This window comes from Rattus norvegicus, chromosome 9 (genome assembly GCF_021556685.1).
Source record: "Rattus norvegicus strain SHRSP/BbbUtx chromosome 9, alternate assembly SHRSP_T2T, whole genome shotgun sequence".
NCBI lineage: Eukaryota > Metazoa > Chordata > Mammalia > Rodentia > Muridae > Rattus > Rattus norvegicus.
This window is the reverse complement of record NC_141542.1, coordinates 121,022,746-121,044,112: the sequence shown is the minus strand read 5'-3', so window position 1 is coordinate 121,044,112 and position 21,367 is coordinate 121,022,746. Positions and strand designations below refer to the sequence as shown.

The 21,367-nt window shown below is 47.9% G+C and overlaps 1 protein-coding gene across 2 annotated transcripts; it reads left to right on the top strand.

Annotated features, from left to right (window-relative positions):
* Positions 1 to 8,285: 8,285 nt before the first annotated feature.
* Smokwl4 (sperm motility kinase W like 4) lies at positions 8,286 to 21,162 on the top strand. 2 transcript variants are annotated; one of them, XM_087567154.1, is made up of 6 exons: positions 8,286 to 11,844; positions 13,667 to 16,547; positions 16,855 to 16,989; positions 17,209 to 17,402; positions 20,410 to 20,647; positions 20,942 to 21,162. In XM_087567154.1, exon 1 carries the CDS (start codon positions 8,444 to 8,446, stop codon positions 9,917 to 9,919), a length of 1,476 nt encoding a protein of 491 aa, XP_087423280.1. In that variant the 5' UTR covers positions 8,286 to 8,443; the 3' UTR covers positions 9,920 to 11,844; positions 13,667 to 16,547; positions 16,855 to 16,989; positions 17,209 to 17,402; positions 20,410 to 20,647; positions 20,942 to 21,162.
* The last annotated feature ends 205 nt before the right edge of the window (positions 21,163 to 21,367 follow it).

Below are 21,367 nucleotides of genomic sequence, written 5' to 3'. Positions count from 1 at the left end.
CTGACTGCAGCACAGAGCAGAGTGACCTCAAAGTGAAGCCAGAGGAGAGGGTACGAGACCAACATGTGTCCCACACTGCAGACCTTGCTGCCTGAGTTGAGCCTGTGCGAACTTTGATCAACCATAGATCTGATTATTGTTGTTGCGGTGGGTTTTTTTTACAACTCATTGAATTTCTACTTGACGCAAAGGGGCTTTCTTCCTGAGTGTTAGGACTGAGAATCTAGGACCAGGAGAGACAATTGTAGACAATCTAGGACCAAGAACAACCTGGCCTAGAGTGTTTCCTCAGCCCACCCAATTGTTTTGCCAGAGAAACAACAGTACATGTGCTGTTCAGGCCAGCTGCTATGCCAGGAGCAAGAGTCAGATTTGCCTCAGGAATGACCCTGCCTCTACCATGCTCCTTGGTTGATATCCACGCCCTAACCACTCGCAGTATTCAGTGGTTACAACCTCAGATACTGTTCCACAAAAACTTCGGCTACAGAGACATCTGGGATACAAGGTCTGCAGCTTTCCAGAGACTGAAACCAAGCAAGACATGCAGATGGCAAGCCACAACAGGTAACATGGTGACTGGGTCAGACCACAGGATGGAAACACAAGCCAGGAAGAGTCAACGCCTCCCTGAAGGTAACCAGTGGGAAGGCTCACCTGGCTACCCTGTAAGAGCAGACTTGCACACTTTCAACAAGGGAGCACGACCTTTGCTGACCTGACTTCTTGTGATTGATGCTTGGGGTTCATGCTCCTGATAGTGATCTGCCAGAACTTCCCTCTCTCTGGAAGGAGCCCCTTGGCCACATATGGCAAGACAAACGGGAAAAGCGCTGTCAAAGGACCGCCTGCCACATGTGCCCAGATGTTCCTATTTCAACTGGGAGAGCTGAGGGCATTGTCCCAGTCCTGGGCTCCGAGGATACTTCAGGCCCAGTGCCCACAGGGGAACAGTCCCTAGGTTGGAGAACACAGGAGCCAGCTGCCCTCTGTTCCTGTCTTCTGCCTTTCTGCTTGCTTTCACCTTGATCTGGAATCTGAACCTCAGGGAATGTGTCTGTCTATCTCAGACTGTGGCACCTGGGACATCAAGCCCAGAGTGAAAGCTCCGTCCTGGCTGCTATCCTCTAGTGAGTGCATTCCCTGAGCACGCGTTAGGTAGGGAAAACTGCTTCTGAGACCTTGTCCAGGTTGGAGCCAACCAGTCTCTGGTTTTCTTTTTTGCAGGAAGTTAGGGAGCTCTGGGATGCTCTGTCTTCTTGTGCCTTAGCCACGTTCACCAAAGTCAGGATGTCTGGACTCCATGGAATGGGCCTACATAGAAATCACGCACATATGTGCATTCGCACTCACACTGGCACACGCACACGTTCACACACACACACACACACACACACACACACACACACACACACACACATCCAAACTTGTCGCCTCAGAGAACCCAACCTCTGTCTACCAGTCCTTTTCCTGATGTTTCTCCAGGACACTTTCAGAGGCCCAGTGTCATTACAGGCATTGACTCAGCTGGAGCACTGGTTCAGCCTTCCACATCTGCTGAGCTCTGCATCCTCTCAAAGGGCTGAGTGACAGGGCACAGGTGAGATTAATGAGCACTCAAGGAGTCCCACGACTGAAGGGTTCATTCTCAGCACTGCATGGTTGTGGATGCAATTGATGAGGTGATCTTTTTTGAGGTTTGCTGTCCGCCTAACATTCTGTCTTTGTTTCTGTTATGATCATGATCCACACTTAATGTCTGACTTGTAGACATTTGAGTGCCGAATGAAACCACTAACTGGTTGTGTGTAATCCTAGTCTCTAGTCAGCCACCTTTATCCATAATTAGGGGATGAGACACCTCTGCACCGGTGCAGAGACCCTCACACACAGCACAGCAGGTGGTGGGGTTGTCCACCTAAAGATGTACATTCACAGGTCCCCTCCTCAAATGAGGCTTAAGTCAGGACCCTGAGTCGATTTACCTTAGATTCAATTCAAGGAGTTGGAGGAGGGACAGAATATCAGTGGGAAATTCTGTGCTCTTAAAGCCTTGGGTTCTAAGCAAAGTTGGGGTGGCCTTGGTTATATCTTTGCACCTTGGAAGGAAGTAGACTTACACTGAGAGAAGGCAAGAGAACTGGATGGTTTTGTCAACTTGACACAGAGACACGAGGAGAAAAAAATTCAACTAAGAAATTACCTCCACTTTTCTTCCTGTGCTTACATCCATGGGCTATTTTCTTGGTACCTGAGGAGTTCCATAAAGACCACTGTGGGCAGCACCACTCCTAGGCAGTGGTTCTCTGTCATACAAGAAGGCAAGCTGAGGAAGCCAGGGAGAACAAGTCAGTGGGTAACTTTCTTCCATTTTTCTTGCCTCTGATCCTGCTTGACTCCTTACCCTGACCTTCCTCAGTGAAGGGTTTCACTGGGATGCCAATTAAACCGACCATTTCCTCCCTAACCAAGGCTTTTGACCTGGCGTTGATCACAGCCTTAGAATTCAAACTGGGACAACAAACAGCCGAAGGCAGTCCCATGCACATGGATTGCTGCGGGATATTTGATTAAACTCTTAAACCTTGAAACCAGAGACTGCGCATTTTTCTTGAATAATGTGTTCCTAGTTGTGGTATGGCTCAAGCTTAGTTCACACCTTTAATCACAACAGAGAAGGTAAAGTAAGTGCAGAAAGTAGCATCAGGTTTAACAGTTCCGTCTAATTGAGTGGCAGACGAAGTGATGAATCTAAGAGAAATTTAACACAAGCATATACGCCTCACTCGCACAAGAAGAGAGAGGAAAAAGAGCTACTTAAAAGAGAGCAGTGCAGAGAGAGAAATGACAAGGAAGCAGTTTTCCTGGGTGAGTTTATAAAGAGGAAGAACCAAGAAGGGGTGAGCTACTTCCAAGAAATTCTTAGAGGCTGAAAACATTCTAGGCCTAGATAGGAGCATGTGGAGGCTCCAAGCTTCTAAGACGAGGCTTAAGCTATCGTCGGAGTCTACAATTACACTAAGAGAATGAACAATGCATTTGCAGGGGAGGAAAAATGCAACACCCTAGTCCATTGCTTGAGGGGGAGCAGGTCCTGACTCTGAAGGAGACTATGAGGAGGACCAGGGATTTGGATCAGGACAGAGTGGATCTTTTATTGGGTCCCTTAGTCTCCCAAGTCCTTATGAGCTAGTCAATGACGCGAAGACAAACCTGAGCGTGACCTCTGGTTGAGCATGAGATCCTGTCCCACAGTCAGAGCAGTGTCTCAGGGAAGTAAGAACTGGGAAAGAAAACACATTTTTCCCAGAAGCAGACAAGACACTGAGGCAGTTCTTCGGGAGGTGTCCTGACATTTCCTGAAAAACCATCTGAGAGCAAGCCAGCACCCAAGGTCACAAGGGAGAGCTAAAAATCCATTCTCTTATCTGTAAGGAGTCAACTTAGTTGTTTGGCAGGACCCTGTGAGGCGAAGAGGCATGACAGGAGCCTGGAGAGGGGTGTGCTAAGACACCTCGGTGCTTCTAAGACTAGTATCCACATGCCTACAAGACTCCAGTTGCGGCTGCCACCTTTCCGGGCATTCCACATCTAATGATGCCCTTTAATATACACTGGAAGCAACATTGTTGGCCAGAACCAAAAAAAAAAAAAAAATTCAAGTTAGAGAGGGCCAAGAGCTCCTGGTGTCTTGAATCTTTCTGCCTTTCTTCCTCCAGGTCCCAAAATCAGAAGCCTGTGAATGTGGTGTTGACAAAACTCCCTTGTAGAGAGACTCTCCTATGTCTCCGTAGAAGCATCTCCTGCCAATAAGTAGTCATCCGATTGGCTGAGGCAGGAAATAGAAGGGAGATCCACCAGCAGAGAGAGTGGAGGGAGGAAGGGAGGGAAGGGGTAGGGGGAGAGAGGGAGGATTCTGGGACTGAGACAAGAGCAGAAGCTTGGCCCTGAAATCTGAAGATGTTGGACTCCTGAAACTGAGGACAGGTAACCAGAAAAGTGGCAGACATTAACTAGAAGAAACAAGTTATGAAAGGTACAAGCTAGCCTGAGAATGAGCCAGGGCTTACGGCCTGGGCATTTATTCATAAATAAGTCTCAGCATTGTAATTCTGATGACAGAGATGGTGGGTAGAAAAGGCAGCGGTTACTAATGGCACACTGAATGTGAGGTTAGAATCCAGGCTTAGAGCCTGAGAAATCTTGGTTGCAAAACAACTTCCCAGGCAAGCAGCAGTAAACCACAGAGAGGCAATGCAGAAGTCACAAGCTATAATAAAATATCACCATCACCACCACCATCACCATCACCATAGCAACAACAATACTTTTAAAAACTTGCTGAAAACTTACTGAGAGGAAAGGGCTCTTCTACTGGCCCCTCAGTGCAGCTCCTGGGTGCTGCTCCTCTAATTGGTGAGTACTGAGCCCATACAGCTGGAGGGTGCAGTGCTGATCAAAGGTCTCTCTCAGGCCACAGCTTTAATGCACTTCCCTGGTGCAGCAGAGCAACTGAGCAGCCTGGGCCTGTCAGAACCCAGCATGCGCCTATGGGAGGAGCCTGCAATGGCCCCTAGACAAAAACAGTGCACTGGAATTCTGAGAGCCTGATCTACCTTCCCAGAGAGGGCAACAGATACAGGGCATAGAGCAGCTCCAGCCCCTAACTGCCAACGGCAGTCTGCTGGACCAAGCAGAGATGGTAGCCAGCAGCCAGAGACATGTGCTGGCCTCAGCAGCCTGCAGAAAGGCAGAAAGGCAGAAGGACTACATATACTACTGTTTTGACTGTGAGCAAGAAGTGACTATGTGCAGGAGTGATTGGAGTTTTCTAGAACAACTTTTAAGTTCAGAATAAAGCAGGCGTAACTAAGAGAGGGATGGGAGGTGGAACGCTAGGTCAGAGGCCACAGAACAAAGGTGAGAGGAAACTTTAAATCAGAATAAAGAGTCTTGAAAGGTTCTGATCCGGAACCTAGAATGAGAGCAGAAACTATTTCCAGAAGAGAAAAATGCATAAAGGCTTGAGGAAGGAAAATGGCTGCCAATACAGACTTAATATTCTCAGTCAAGAATCCAGATACTGCTTAAACATGACACATTAAAGCAGCATCCTATAACAGATTACGTGTCTCATTTTGTAGATTTCAAAAATTTAAAACATGCACGTATGTTGATATATCATACACTGGTTATACATTCAGACTTCCACACGGCTTCTGCCTTGAATTCTGCAAAGGATGATTCTGAAATTCTACACTTATTACCCATGATGGCTATCTGGGAAATGCCTTCGCAAACTCGACCTGATGATGCCTTAACATGTGTATCCCTTACACAGTTTTAAAGACATCGTGGCATAGAAAACGTCACAGAAGTACGTTACCAACCTACAGGTGGAACAATTATGGAGAGCTCTCACAGGACTTTAAAGGAAGGGCTCATACAACAAAGGAGGAATATGGGATCTCTCAAAGGATAGATTGCATACTGTTTCATTGGGTTTAAATGTTTTAAATGCCAAAGAGGCAGATAAAACACCAGCTAAAAAGCACTAGGTCTTAGAAAGGACTCCGAGTCAGATCAGAATAATATCTGATAACCTCAGAATAGAAGGCAAGAAATGTGGGGCATCAAGGAAAAGAATATGCTCCTGCTTCAACAGGAAAAGGGAAACTGTCGGGTCCTTCAAAATTAATAAATGTCAGAGTTAACTGGGAGAAAACTCCTGAAGATCCTGACTACAGACAAAAAGAAAGTAATCACGTCACCAAAAGGGTAACGTGATTGTCTGATCCCTCTACATGGGAACAGCACTCGACGGACAGAGACGTGAAGAAGTCTCCAGCCAAGACCTCGGGTGAGCATGGCCAGTAAATCTTGTTGGCCACAGACTCCTCAGGACAGATCCACGCCATTCAAAATGGCATGTGTGAAAACTCACATTAAACTTTGGTTATACAGTCCAAGATTACATTTAAAAGAAAAACCAAAACTTTACCTGCTCATCAAATCCTCCTTAACCGATTGAGCACACCTCGTACCCCATCAGTGTGTGGTTCATGCAAAAGCGTACATTACCTATAGGAGTCTGTATACTTACAGTCACCAATGAAGTAAAAGAAGCCATGAGAAGATCTGCTGTCAGGGTGCTGAGTATGATACTATGACCCTGAGACATATTCATTCTATCAACCTGCTAGGCTCAGCCTCAGACTGCAGCCAAAGCCATTTCATCAAATCCCCTTCTACATCAACTTCAAAGCTGCTGGTTCTAGTTGGTCCAGCCCTTCAGACTGTCCCATGAATGTTTTGATTCAAGCCCCACACTTTCTCAGAAGTCAGAGACTGGACAACTAAAGTTATAGCCAGCTTTCTTAACACAGGCCGAGATTCCAATTCTTTGGGCACCCACAGGTAAAAGATACCACCAAACGGCAGGAAGCGATGTGCAGAGAATGACACCCTATTCACAAAAGGATGGGGTGGGTGATTTTGCTTATTTATAAGGTAGTATATGTTTGCCATCTTTTAAGGGGGCCTGGGTAAAAGTTGTCAATGCTCCTGATTAGGGTGGAAACAAAGGAAAGGAGTTTAGACTCAGTGATTTCTTTTTTTCCTCTTCCTTTTTCTTCTATTCCTTTTCCTGTCTCCTAACTAATGTTCAGGTGGAAACATGGGTAGAATGTGTGAAAAGAAAACCGGAATATAAAAATAATAGCAATGCACACACACACACATATGTATATACATATGTATGTATGTATATATGTATGTATGTATGTGTGCATGCATAAGAATACAAGTGTAGATTATGGAATCTACTTTTAGACCAAAGAACATCAACAAGCCAAATAATTTTACATTTGGCCTGGGCTTTGTATCTCGATGCAGATGGAGGATTCTGTTTTGCTGCATTCAACTCTTGTTTAATGTACTGTACCTATGTAATGCGAAATTTTAGTCCTTGTAGGATGGAGACAGAATGCAGTCTAAGGCGGGGACAAATAAGACACAGGGAAGTCGTTGGCCAAGCTCTGCCAAGACAAGGTAAGCAATCTGTCACAACTCCTGCTTCACAGAAAAGTCTGTCAGATATTCTGGGCTGGAAGGCTCAAGATGGATGCTGCAAAGACTCCTGCACACTTTGCGTGACTGTCTGGGCAGTCAACTGTCCAGCTATAGATTTGGAGCTTCATGATCTGTACTTCTAGCATACGCAGGCCATTTTACTCCTCAGGTCTCTGATGGGGTTGAAGACTAAGGACATTTAACCTTAAATTACTTAAGATTTGAGGAAATGTTTTAAGGCCTAAGGAGATATTCTTTGGTTTATAAATGCATAGAATATAATAGAATATGCATGTAAATAAATAGAAAATAATTTATTTACAGAAAGCCAAACTCAACTGCCAAGATAGGAATAATATTAGAATACTGTTCTAAGGTGGCTAAATACAGTCAGGCTGGACACTGTAAATGCAGTCTTACCTGTTGGATTTCACAGTTGTTCCTAAGGTACGAAGTTTAGTGATATTAGAGAAAGGGCCTTTTATTGAACTATAAGCGGGAGATATAGAATCTCTTCCAAGGTCTGTGTAAGCATCACCTGTAATAAAAAGCTGATGGGCTATTAGCTAAGGCAGGAAATAGAAGTTGGAACACAGGGCAGAGACACATAGGACTTTGGGAAAAAGTCAAGACCTGGAGATTTGCCCCAAAGGCTGAAGAAACCAGAAGCATAAATCTGAGGAGAAATAACCAACCATGTGGCAGACACAGACTAGAGTAAACGGGTTATATAAATTACAAGCTGGTTGGAGAACGGGCCACAGCTTATAATCTGGGCATTTATTCTCAGAGTCATGATTCTGGAAATAAAGAGTCTGGGTAGAAACGCTCCCAGTTACACTTTGTGTTGACTTAGCCTCTCTCTTTGCAGAACACTTGTCCAAAATGCACCTCATTCTTGAAAGTCCAGATGGTTAGTTTGACATACTCACTATCCAGCTACAAAGTCCACTGAGGTACTCTGCTGCGTGTAATTGCTAGACTTGTGAATATCTATCTGTCTGATCTGCAGAAGCAGAAGCTCAGAGAGGGCATTCTCATTCTCATAGAAATGGAAAGGTCCCTGGGCCCAAAGTGGAAATAGCCACTCTGGGTTATAGCGTGCTGTGCTTGGTCCATTTCTGCCTCTGACCTCACAAAGTCCACTGTGATAGAAGAATGAGTGTCCCCTCTATAAGGCTGTGGGCTGGCCTGTGGTTTTGTCTCTACTGACCAGGTAGCTGTTTTGGGTAACCTGTGGGACTCCTTCCTCGGTGTCTAGTTTGTCAGTTGTCAGATTGAGGACCTCAGTTCAGTACACTGTGTGGTAGTTGTGAGTTATTTTATATTAGAATCTGACGTGTGCACCTGAGCACAGTGAATACCTAGCCTCATGGCGAGGCACTCCCAAAAGAAGAGCATAGGGAGTCAGTATAAGATGCTTTCTTCCATTGGCCACGGTGAATTCGGCACAGTGAAACTCGCCTGCCACAGGAAAACCGAGGCCCTCGTGGCAATAAAGACTATACAGATCACAGAGAGGCACATAAAAAGGATCCTGTCGGAAGTATCAATACTCAAGATGCTACACCATCCAAATATTATTTGCCTCTATCAAGTGCTGGTAACAGCAAAACATGTCCACCTTGTGACTGAGTTTGCTCCTGGAGGAACCTTATATGATTTGATAGCTGAAGATGGCCCCCTTCAGGAAGAAGTGGCGAAGAAACATTTTGGACAGATTGTGTCGGCAATCAAATACTGCCACACACTCGATATTGTCCACCGGGACATTAAACCACAAAACATCATGGAAGATGAAGATGGGCTCATGAAGGTCATCGATTTTGGCCTTGCAGCACATCAGAGACCTGGCACCTTACTGAGTGATTTATGTGGGACCAAACGTTTTGCCGCACCAGAGATTTTACTTGGGGAGCCATATGATGGAAAAAAGTCCGATGTGTGGAGTCTGGGCGTGCTGCTCTACTTTATGACCGCCGGGTTCGTCCCCTACAAAATAGTTACCAATAAAGATACTGAGGAAGAGGTCGTTACACGGACCTATGCTATCCCATCTTACTTTTCTGGGCAGCTTGAAAATCTTATTCACCAAATGCTCACAGTTCCCATAGAAAAGAGGCCCTCCATTGAAGCTATTGAAGAACACCCATGGGTCATAAAGTCTGAACAGAGTTTGTCACCTAAGACCTACCCAGACACCCAAATAATAGATGTGCTCTGTAGCATGGGGTTTAATGCCAGTGAGATTAGAGAGTCATTGAAAAACCAAAAATTTGATGCACCAATGGGGGCATATTTAATTTTGAAAGAACAAGAAGACAAGAGGGTTGAGTATTCATCAATCACATCATCCAAGCCTCTGAACCTGTGCCCTACCCCACCCCCATCCGAGTCATATCCCTCTGTCTCTGGTCTTCCCCTAGTGAGAAGTGAACCCAACTTTTGCCCACTCCACATCTGGCCCTCAGGAGAGCATGGGCCTGTTGCCTTGGCACCGTCAAGATACAAGGTGGCCAGAAGTGTCTCTATGCCTCCCATTTCTCTAGATTGTACCAACAAGAAGAGCAGCACTTTTAGCTGTTACCTCCATTCTGGACATGGGAGTGACCCATGTATCTGCAGAAGCCTATTGGAGGAGGAATTGCCTGTGCTTCCTGACCAAGACTATGACATTGAAACATCATCTCCCCCTCAGCAGATGGGGTGCTTTAAGAGACTGAGGAACAGCATCAGGGAGTGCCTGTCAAGACTCAGTTGTTTGCCCAGGGCTTGGAAGAAAAGAACCCAGCAAAGATTCTCCAAGAAAGTGGCACCCCTGAAAGAGGCAGGAGGCCAAACCCAATGAAGGGTTAGCAGGCATCAGAGGCGCAATCTCTGCTTTTGTGTTGTGTGTTCTCTGTCTTTATTAGTGTCTTCTTGTTGGAAAAATCAGAAAGGTGTACATTTCTAGGGTCTCCTGGGATGGTCAGATGCATTTCTACTCCAGCTGGATTAAACCCTGATCCTGGGCTCACCACCTCAAGAGGAAATCCGGCTGGACCATGCCTAGGTGCTATCTGATGCAGCTACACTAGCAGTAATCAGCAAGAGCTGTGGGTACTGCCAAGGTGAAAGGGGACGTGTGCAGCTGTTGTCAATGGGGAATATATTCTGATAGAGACTCTGCCTGGGGACCTAGAGCCTGGCAGAGTGACCATGGTCAAACACAAAGGGGCCACCTGAGTGTCCCCCTACATTTGCACTGGACAGGCAGAGTGTGCTGAGCCCTGTGAAGCCTCACATGGTTGCTTGGATGCCTACATGGGGAAACTGAGCTGGATGCCCACTTACTGAGTATCGTGGGTACCCTATCCAGTGGAGATGGTTTCAGTGTCACTAGAATCTCCACAGTGGCATGTAGACCCTTGGCATACCATTGCATGCTGCTCTTACCAACCAACTCCTACTCAGGGAAGACTAGCTGGCAGAGGATCTTCACGGCCACCAGGCTCAAGGCAGCAATGCCTCACAGTGATTCCATCAGGACACTGACCCCTGGCCTTCTCAACTCTCCCTTCTTCTCGTCATCACAGGTGAACCCAACAGAGGCCTGCTCAAGAGCAAGTAAGGAGCAGAGATGGGAAGCATCCCACCACAGCTCTGCTCTGCAATCCATTCAATGCCTGTGCTGCCTTGGGCAATTCCTGTGTGGCCACAGGACAGGCTAAGGGACACCCATCCAACATCCCACCCCCGTGCATACGTAAGAAGCACCTTGATGGCCTCTCACACTAACCAGGCTCCCTCAGGTCTACACTGAAGCTCCAGCAGCCTGTGAACTTCCCATTGTCCTGTGAGTCCCCCCTGGGAGACGTAGGACATAGTATATGGCTGACAGCAGGAGGCTCTGGGGTTATAGGAGATGGGCATCAGTTGTGGGAGCATGAATGGACTCCAGGATCTGACCCAGAACCAAGTCCCAGGAGTGCTCAAGCTGTGGACATGAAAGGCTTCTGTCTACAGTGAGTGTGTGGTGAGTCTACATTGCAGAAGGACCACACACAGAGGTTGAGGGAATACAAAGTGAAAGGTCAGCCGCCATGCAGTTCAGTCAGCCTGTGTGAGCTGCTTTCCTGTGGGAAGGGTTGGGGCAGGCACACAGCACATCTGTCTCTCTGAGCCCAAGAAAGCTGCAAACCTTGTGAGTGAACCTCGAAGGCTTCAGTGACTGAGAAACAAGAACTTTCTGACCATCTTTCTGACACTCAGTCTTCCACATCTGAAGAGCCTGGAGGAGGGTCTCCTCTTATGTGTCAGATGGTAGCCTTGTGACCAATGTCACGGGGTTTCCTTGGGATGTTGTTCCCAGGCCGTGGGCTGTTCGGCACGGCAGGGCTTGGTGTCCGAGCCATCTGGCTTGTTCTTTGCTTTCTGGGCTGGGCCCGCCCATGTGCTCCCTCTACAGTCACCTGTGCCCACGTCATTGCTGGAGTTGTCCTCTTTCACGGGCCCCACTTCACTCTACTTAAATGCTCGAGACTTCCAGTGTGAAAGCGGGGTCTGAAATCCAATCCCGTGTTCGAGGCTGACTCTGTCAGGCTGTGATCAGTGCTCCCGTCAGAAGACATTCACGAAACCTGTGCTGTGTGCAAAGCCCTCACTACTTGCTGGATCCCGGGATCTTTAGGCCTGAAGATCTACCTGTCGCCAGCAGCAGACATACTGGCAGAGTCCAGGAAAAACAGGAAGACAAAAATGGTGGCGTAGGGCCACATGAAAACATCTAACAAGGTAAGGGACAGAGAGAATGCATGGTAGTCCAGGGAGCAAGGAGACACTTCTGTGAAGGCCACAGCCGGTCAGAGCCTGGGAGGGAAGAATGGAATGGACAGAGGACCATGGGAGAAGCCATGTGACATGCTGCCAGCCTGAATCCCTGGACATGATGGTGTCTTTCTGTGACAGTGCAGTGTTTGTGGTCACCCAAGGGGAAGCTGTTTGTACGTCTACTTCAGGTGAAACGTCCAGAAACTCGTAATACTGCTCAGGCTCTGGCGTTCTTGATGTCCACACGAGGAAAATACCCAAAGGGTTCTTGCCCTGTGCCTGAGGATCAGAAAACACAGTTCTGAGAGGGGTCAGAACTGTGGGAAAGAACAGGGCCAACTAGAAACGGGGATCATAGTGGCATCCCAGAATCTAGAGGCTCTGCTCCAGCTGTGGGGCTCCACCCTCTCTCACTTATACCTGTAGGTGTGCCAAAGCCAGTGGTGATTCTAGTTAAAACGTGTCACCAGGACCTGCGTATGCTTCCCCTCCAACTCGAAGGATCTGTAACGTGAGGTAACTACTTCAGTGTCCTAGGTATTTCTACGTCCTCTAAGATGAAAGTTTCCAAGATAGACAGGCGTATTGATCAGGCTATTTCTCTCCTGTCTCATCAGCCAGCCCTAATCTCTCTAGAATTCCCCCGCTGAGGCATTAGTACAGTAGGAAGCTGCCACAAGGCTTCTGGGATGAGGTTGCCTGAGGCTGAAGCCAAAATCCGACAGGTGTGTGCCAAGTCCTCCTTGCTCCATGACTGCCATGAACACAAGAAGCAACAGGTCCTGTTTGGCTCTCCAAGAAAGTGTTTCTTATCTTCACACGCATGCCTATAACTACCCTGAAAGAAGTCAAGAGTAGTAACTGAAGGTAGGAATTTAGAAGCAGGGACAAGAGTAGAGACCATGAAGGGTTCTTTTACTGGCTTGTACACCATGCTTTCCTTAGCATGCTTCATATTGCCCAGCTGAGCTACCATCCAGACTGGATTAAACACAGTGAGAAATCATGAAAATGTACTGCAGACTCACTTGTCAGTCTGAAGATGGTATGTTCTTAAGGTTTTCTTCCAGAATGACATTCACCTGACTAAATAGTCAGAAACTTGTCCAACACAGTTGGCAGAGGCAATCACATCCTGGCAGGGCAGACACTTCAGGGTGTAAGGTGTCCTCACTCTTGGAACACTAATCGGCCTGACCTTACCTCCTGTCATATTTTCACTCAGGCCTCTTTATCAGGTGACTCAGCTGCTCACCCCCACCCTCCAATCAATTCTATCCTCCATGTGTTTGATTTCTGGAATTAGTTGCTGCTGTCCTCATCTGCAGAGGATGGTCATTGATTACCTCTGGAACCTGAGTTTGCACAGTGCATACAGGATCCGGACTGTCCCTATCCCAGAGTCAGCATGAGACGAAGCCCAATGGCACATGTGACCCTTTCCCTCCCCGCCCTAAAGGACGTGCTGTTCCATTAGCTTCCTGACACACAACATGCTGACGTCCAGTAGTCGATGGCCTTGGCTATTCTTGATGGCCACTGCATGTCTCAAGAGCAGGCTTTAGTCATTCAGGAAAAGACAATGGCCCATCAGTTCTCCCGTCTCTGCATTTGCCCCAGTGTCCTTCCCTCCTGAGCACTTTGGCTCGTACCCTAGTTGTAATCTACACGGGGGTATCTCATGCAGTAGGAAGTTCTCAGCAAAGGTGGGCTTGCCCTTGTCCATGGTACCTGGGGTTCCTCACCTTGCATCTAAGGCCTTCCCTCCTCTGCTTCTCCTCTGCAGATGATGGCACCGTCCTACAGAAGCTGGTGCATTGAGGCCAGAAGGACATAGCTTTCTGACGATGAGGGCAGGTGGTCATTACTGCAGAGGATCACATCTCAATACCAACGCTGAACTGGAAACACAGAGTAAAACCCTCCTCCCTGAGCAAGGTATGCAGAAAAGATGTGAGGCTGTTGTACACAGGAACAAATGTCCAGGTGGAATATAATGTGATTGTGTGGTGCCCGGCAGAGGGACAACGGTCAACGCTCTAATGGGCCACCTCAGCGTCTCCCTGGGGTTGAGAAGAACACCCAGTGCTGAGCTCCATCAGTGTATCAGTGTGGAGTGTCACCCTCTGGAGAAGTGGGAGAGACTGGACTCCCACCACAGTGGACTGCATTCTGGCCAGTAAGACAGCAACCAACCCAGTAAGGCAGTGTGTGGACAATGAGACAGAATTCTCTACATGGACCCAAGTCACAAGAGCAGGGCCTCTTTGTCAGCTGCCAAAAACATTGGTAATCAGGGAACAAATCTGAGCAGATGCCCTCAATGCCTCTATCCCGAGAATAAATGTCACCCATCCTCATAGACACTTAAGCAGTGTTCTTTTCTCCTATTCCCCCATTGGTTCTATCTCCTATCAAGGTGAAGACATTTCCTTCCCGTGGTCAGACCTGAGTCTTTCTCCAGACGTCAGGTAACACAATTGAAAAGAGGATCTGGACCTCTCTGTGCTCGCATGTCTGTATGGACATGCAGGACTGCACAGGCTCTGGAAGACTTTTTTTGCCAGCTGCAGGACCAGCTGAGGACCTGCGCTCTCCACATCTACTTCTGAAAAGCTTGTACCACGTGTCCTCTGTCAAGGCCATTCTGTGACTGACAGTGATGTAGTGATACCCTAGTCTCCATATGAACATACCCAGTCTGCCCCAACAGGGTGCTACTGTAACTACGGGGACACTGAGGACAGAAGGACTATGACAGTAGGGCGCTGGATGCAATGATGATGGTGGCACCTTGTAATGCCGACAAAAGAAGCTCAGGCCACAAAGGAGGTGGACTTCACCTGTGAGACCTGAGTGACTCCTGGATCAGAGTCAACACCAACACCCAGGAATCCAGGAGCTTTGCATGGTGGATGCTTCGGTCCACAGTGGGAGAGTGTGAAGTCTGGGGTGCACTCAGTCTGTGTAGCTGCATGGGGAACAAACTAGGCTTATCTCCCTGGACTTCAGGGTCCCAATGAGAAAAATAGGAATCATAGGCTTTTTCATTTGGGGAGGGGAGTCCCAGATGATAGCTATATCCTGACCACTTGTAGGTCTCACGAATTCTGAGGGAACCTTTAAGGCTTGAATTACTGTGAAACATGCTGCTGTGTGCACCAGGATCCTGCCTGAGAGTAGCATTCACACCCAAATGGCCAGAACCCAAAAGTAATGGTGAAGGAGGGGACAGGTGTTCTGGTGACCTCTAGCACCACCAGGATCCCTGAGGCTCATTCCTCCTAAAGCACACGTAACCCACACCAGTGCAGGTCACACCAGGACAGCCGTCGCTGCTCCAGAGATACTGCTGACAGGAAAGGAAGGAGGCCTCCTCTTCCCTGTCGCCCTTGTCTTCAGAAAAAGCTTGAACACTTGCATCCCTGCAGATTTCTTAACCTGGCCTGACCCCTATGCTAATCTAAGGTTCCATATTCTCCCTGTCTGTGACTAAAGAGAAGACCACAGACATCTGCAACTCTGATCCTACCCAACTGAGACTCCAGTGCTCAAGGCAAGAGTGGACAGAGACTTCTCAGTCATACCCAAGAAAATGTCCAAAATCAAGCTCTGGGGGAGGTAAGAGTGGGAGATGCTGCAGGGCTGTGGACAGGTCTAGAGTCTAGGGAATGAAGTCTGTCCTCATTAGGGCCAGGAGACAAAGGAGGAATGGGGGAGAAAACACAGATGACATTGGTGTCCTGATGTAAAGCCCAAGATCAAGGGGAGATACTGAGAATCCTGAGCCCTGTGAGAGTGACCCAGGACATGAACAGTGGGTGGACCTGGTCCCCTTCACTTCAGGCTGCAGTGTTGTTACCATGACCTATAGAAGCACATGTCCCAGTGAACTATCCTCTGGCAAGGCTATTCGGCCCTTCAAGCTCATGGGATGACTGCCCTGACTCCATAGAGGTCAACTGGCATTACAAGTTGCTACTGTCACTGAGGTGACAGTAAGGAAAGGAGGAACGTGAGAATAGGAGGCTGCATGTGACAATGATGGGGAGGCCAACCTATACCTGGAAGCTACATGGTGTAACCCCTGAGCCCGTCTTCAGGCCTTCATTCTATGATGGTGTCCTCCTAGTCACAACCCTGTCACCAGAAGACAGCAACATCTTCCCAGAATCCCTTAGCCTTGCTTCTCAGTCTTGAGATTGAAAAGCCTCCAAGAGGCCTCTACAGGTCAGTCAGTGGGTGGCCCCTGACCACTGCCACTGCATTTCTGCATTTCCTTAGAGTTGTGTTCTAACTGTGGGCTGACTGAGGAGCTGGCCTCCCAGTCCTCATCATACAACCTGTTCATCATGACCTGGACTGTGCCTGCCCCTGTTCCCCTGTAGCATCATGGAAGCCATCACTCCCTTCAGAGGCCTGACTTCATTCTTACCCACAAGGATTTAGGGTGAAGATTGGCTCTGAGATGTGACCCCAGCTTCCATCCTGTCTCTATACATTCATGTGATCTGTCCTTTAGTCAGTTGCCATTCACTATGCATAGTGATGTGCAAGGCCCTTGCTAGGGGCTGGATCCCAGGATCACTGGTGTGGTGGACAAGCTGTGCCCAAGGAGCTGACAGTTGGGCAGGGTCCAGGGCACTCGGGAAGACAAAGGTGATGAGGTAAGTCCACATCAAAACAGGTAAAAAGGGTAATGAAATTGGGAGTGTTATCCTAGTACAGGTTGTTGGGAAACTCAGTCCCTGTGAAAAGAGCTCTGCCATGAGGACAGTCATGAGACAGACAGTCATCATAAATAACTGGACCTGAGGAGGGGCTGTGATAGTGTGAATTTTATGGAAACCCTGTGGGACATTTATTGTAATTCATTGCTTGGTGAAATGGTGTTCTCCACTCAGATATCAGGCCCTGGGAGTGTTGGGTGTAACAACATGCCAAAGAGCTGACGTGTACACTCCTCTTTTACAGGAGATGGGAAAGTCAGAAGATGAGGAGGCCATCTTGATAGGATGACAATGTTCGAATCCCAGAAAAAAGAAGCCATGTTCCTGCCTGGGGCTCCATCATTCTTCACATATATATGCATGTTGAGTTTCTAAGCAGGTAATGGCTGCAGATAAATTTCACCATGAGGTCTCCTGGACCTGAGGTGTCCCTCAGCCTTTAGCCTGCTCCCTCTCCAGGCAGACAGTCAGTCCTTGCACATACCCTGTCCCTCTCCAGGATTTTCCTTAACTATGAAAATAAGACACTGAGTAGTACAGGTGGGAGGAGTTATCTTAATCCTCCGTGTTCTGACCTTCTGTCACTGTCTCTCTTCAGATGCCTCCAGTTATGATTCTGACCTTAAGTAAACAGTGAAGGGTCACGAGGCTTTTCTGACAGGAACAACACAGGACGGAGCCAAAATCCTGATTCTGTGCACCGAAGTCCTTCCCTGTTTCTGGTTGCTGAGGACGGTCTGAAGAGAAAGACGGGACCTGCTGTGTCAATGAATGTCCAACCTCTGGAACTCTGTGAGTTGGAACTGTAGTTGCTGCTAATGCTGCTGCCTCTGAGGCAAAAATCTAGTTCAGCTTGTGAGAAGATGAGCTTTCCATCCTCCAACCTGAACTTTCTGTCTCAGAGCAGACGGTGTGTACACTTGAAAGGAAAGACCAGGTAAGTAACATGGTGAGGTCCCAGGTGGCTCTCACCGTGTGCTTCATCTCAACCCACGAACCCAAGTTCCTTCAGTCCCATCTCAATATTACTCATAGTTCTAAGATGAATAGCGTCCAGGAGGGCTGATAGGACTGAGGGATCCCTGGGTGGCATGTCCCCTGCACAGACTCTTCAGGATCTCCTGTGAGGGCCTGTCCCTCTTCATTCATTACCCATCCTGTGGTGTGAATCCCTGAACACGCTGACACTCACTGCTCAGTGTGCACACCTGCCCGCCACTTCCAGGAAGTTCTCCCGCTGTTGGATTCTGGGTTCCAGCCTCCTTTTCTATAGAACGTGTTTAGTGTAGTCAAAAAGGAACCTGACTAAAACAGTGTTTTGAGTAGCTAGACTTCTATGATGCCTAGAGGCAGCATGAGGTAGGGTCCCTGGGAACACTTAGCTTTGTCTCTCTCAGTAAGCTACACTTTCGACAGGCATCAGCTGATCACAGGGAAGAAAGACACTTACTGTGCTCCCATCTTCAGTGGGCAAGTCTTCTCTGAATGGCATTTCCCTAGTATCAGCATGCTTCTCCAGGAACAGGGCAATATCCTATGATGTTCTACCATCCATGCACTCTCTCTGCTGTCCTCTGTGTCTGCACACTTAAGTCCTGTGACTCTCTTTGTGAGGAGCTCATCCTCTGGTCTGTTCACACTTCTTCTCTGCAGAATCTCAGTAGTGTCAGGTCAGGAAGCTATGGGCTGGATCATGACCAAGGTACTGGGGACTCTGTCCTTCTCATCCCATGGTATCCCATCCCCTCATGTCTTCCTTGCAGATCCTGGTGGTTTTGCAGTCTGGCTGGGGCGGTACTATGCTAATGGGATGGTTCATGCTGCACCAATCTCTGGAGGACAAGTAGCTGGGATGACAGTGGGGTGATAATGGGGTGACTCATGCCCCGCCAATCCCTGAAAGAATATTAGCATACTGTTGTGTATATGAGTCGAGCGCTTTTGCTGCTCGCGTCCCCATGTCAACAATGAAGGTGTCCTGCAGTAAAGGCTGTTGAGAAGAATCCAACTGTGTTGCGTCTTCCTTGCTGGCCGAGGTGGGCGCGACAGGAGACCATGACTGCGAGCTGGCCTTTTTGAACACCTTATCCTCTAGGGACTTGAAGCAATGACGTTGGGATTCCTCTCAAGTGGGACTGGCCCATGCTCTCATAACAGAGTTCTGTGTCCTTTTATATCTTAGGGGACAGATGATCTGCCTCTCCCACAGATGTGAGCTGGGTTTAGGACTTCGCACACTGGGAGAGCACACATTCGATCAGAAGGTAGCCTGTTTCTTCTGGCCCAACAGGGAGCCATGGATCACCTCTCTGATTCTTTCTGCTGCCTGGAGATCTCAGGCTCCTCTGAGTTTAACATGGCATGACACTGGACTACAGGCCAGTGCGGTCTCTGATGCAGAGAGGCCTCCTTTTCCTGCACATTCTGCCCACATGCCAACCCTGCTCTCTGGCTTCTCAGGAGGCTGTCGTTCTCTAAGCTTTCCCAGTGCCTCTGGAGAACTCCATCTGGCTCGTTCTTACCACTTCCAGTGGAGGACGTCACCTGGAAAGACACGAGCTTTGATTATCGCATGCTTTTCCTGTCCTGTTTGGTATGTGTGAACTTCATGAAGATCAACTTAGAACTCTACACACAAGATGTATTTGGGAAATTGTCGATACTGTTGTCGTCCATTGTGCCCCTGAGGTCCTGCTCCACCCCCGACAGGTTAACTCCTCACCAAGATTTGCTGTCTTTCTAGTATTTTTTTAGTTGCATCTGGCCCATGTTTCCTGGGAATATCTCCTCCTGGTTTCTAGCAATGACCCAGCTGCTTTGAGCTGGCAGACTGTCTCAGTTTCTGAGGTGGTTGTTGAGGTGACCATCTCGCTTGTCTTATTTGATGTGCAGTTTCCAGTATAAAACAGCTTGCAAGGAGGAATTGAAAAGACCACATGTAAAGTTGTATTAATGGGCACAATTTTCACAGAAACTTGTAGACATGAAACACATGTGGCTTAAGAGAAAGCTAGTAAATTTGCAAACCCTGTGACATTCCCAGTGATGTGCTCGAAGGTGTGATGCTTGAGAATGTGGTTAGACTTTGGAGAACTTTTTTGTACTCGGGAGCCTAAATCATTCTTTTCAAAAGACTAGGCTAGGGTCTAACCATGAAGAGTTCAAAGAATGTCACTTCAGGAATCACCCAGGGCTGAAAAACAAATCTTCTAATATCCTCTGGCATTCGCACAAACACGTAAACCCAGGTGCCGCCTAGACGTCAGGAATGATCCTTTGCTTGTAGCTAACCTGTCATTCTTTAAGCTTGAGCTTCCCTTTCCGTCATGTTTGCACTGCCTCTTGGCCTACACCACGCTCTCTTCTTGGCCGTCACCAACAGTCTGGGACGTTACAAAGGCTGGATGATGTTCCAATGAAAGGTCTGGTGGTTTACCCCCTATTTAAAAATTCAGTGAGTTGTGGGGTTTTCCTGGGTTCAAGGTACCTGAGCAGAGTGGGGCAGCACAGGTACACACAGTCTGGAATCAGTGGTCACGCTTTAGCCATTCTCTGCTCTACTGTGGAAGACAGCACAGGAGAGGAACTTGACACTTAGCTGACTTGCTCCTCATTATACTCACAGCTTTTCAACGTAGACCTCACCTGCTCTGGTCAAAGTTGCAGTCCAGTGTGTTATGAGTTCCTATCTACCAGTTGGTGGATGAACCAATAACTCAATGGATACTGTTTTGTAGAACGTTCTGCACATCCATGTTGAGCCAGCCTTTCATATCACCATGTCTTGTGATCCCTTCAGAGTGCATCTCAACATTGATCATCGTGAATAGACCTTCTAACCAACACTGAGAATTCATTTGCCAGAAAATGGAACATCCTTGTGGAAATGACATCTCTGGACCCTCATAAGCCCATCCTGGTGGAGGGTAGAGCTCTGTCAGTCATGGGAGCAGTGCGTCTCTGCTGGTCAAGATGAGTGGATTCGTGGAAACTTTTATCAAAATGTGTTAAGATGATCTCAACCCTTAGACTATTAAGTAAGTGTTCAGAATGGTGTGTGGACACCCATTTGCACAAAGGAGGCAAGAAGTCTGCTGAAGTCTTGGGGGTTCTGGACCCGGCTTGTGTGTTTAGCAAGGCTCAGGTGTGGGAGGACACCTCTGGACAGGGGCATATCTGCAGTGTCCCACCATTTCCTCATGATGCTCCCATGAGACTGGGAAATGGAGAGGACACTGTCACACTAAAATGGAGTCTCTGGGGTATGAATGTAGGGCTGTGCACAGTGGAGTGGGTGCTCATCAGAAGTAACATTTGCACATTTTTTTCAGCTATGGAGGAAGAACCATTGGCCATCATCCTCACCCGTGGATGTGTCTATATGTCCGTCCCAGCCCTTGAGCTGTCAAGTCTCCAGGGGAAAACTTCGTAGGGGAAGCTGCAGGATCTACGTGTGGGTCTCTTTGCTTGCCTTCAGTACACGGATAACACAGGTGATGCTTCCTCTAACTGGGCATATGATCAATAAAGGTGTAGTTGTGTCTCTGTCCTCAGAGTTCTGCTGGGATCCTCACATTCTCTGTGCTCACTAACCCCATTCTTGAAGCTCTTCCATACCTGATCCCCAGTCATGGTCTGACCACAGTGAACAGACTTTTGAGGTGTCCATGTGGACACCCCTGACTGGATGTTTCCATTCTTAGCCACACTGTAGGGAGGAGAACAAGGGCCTGGAGACGCCATGCTGTTCACCAGTT

Excerpts from the sequence above, each read along its gene's own strand:
- Smokwl4 (XM_087567154.1), top strand. The coding sequence starts at position 8,444 with ATGGCGAGGCACTCCCAAAAGAAGAGCATAGGGAGTCAGTATAAGATG.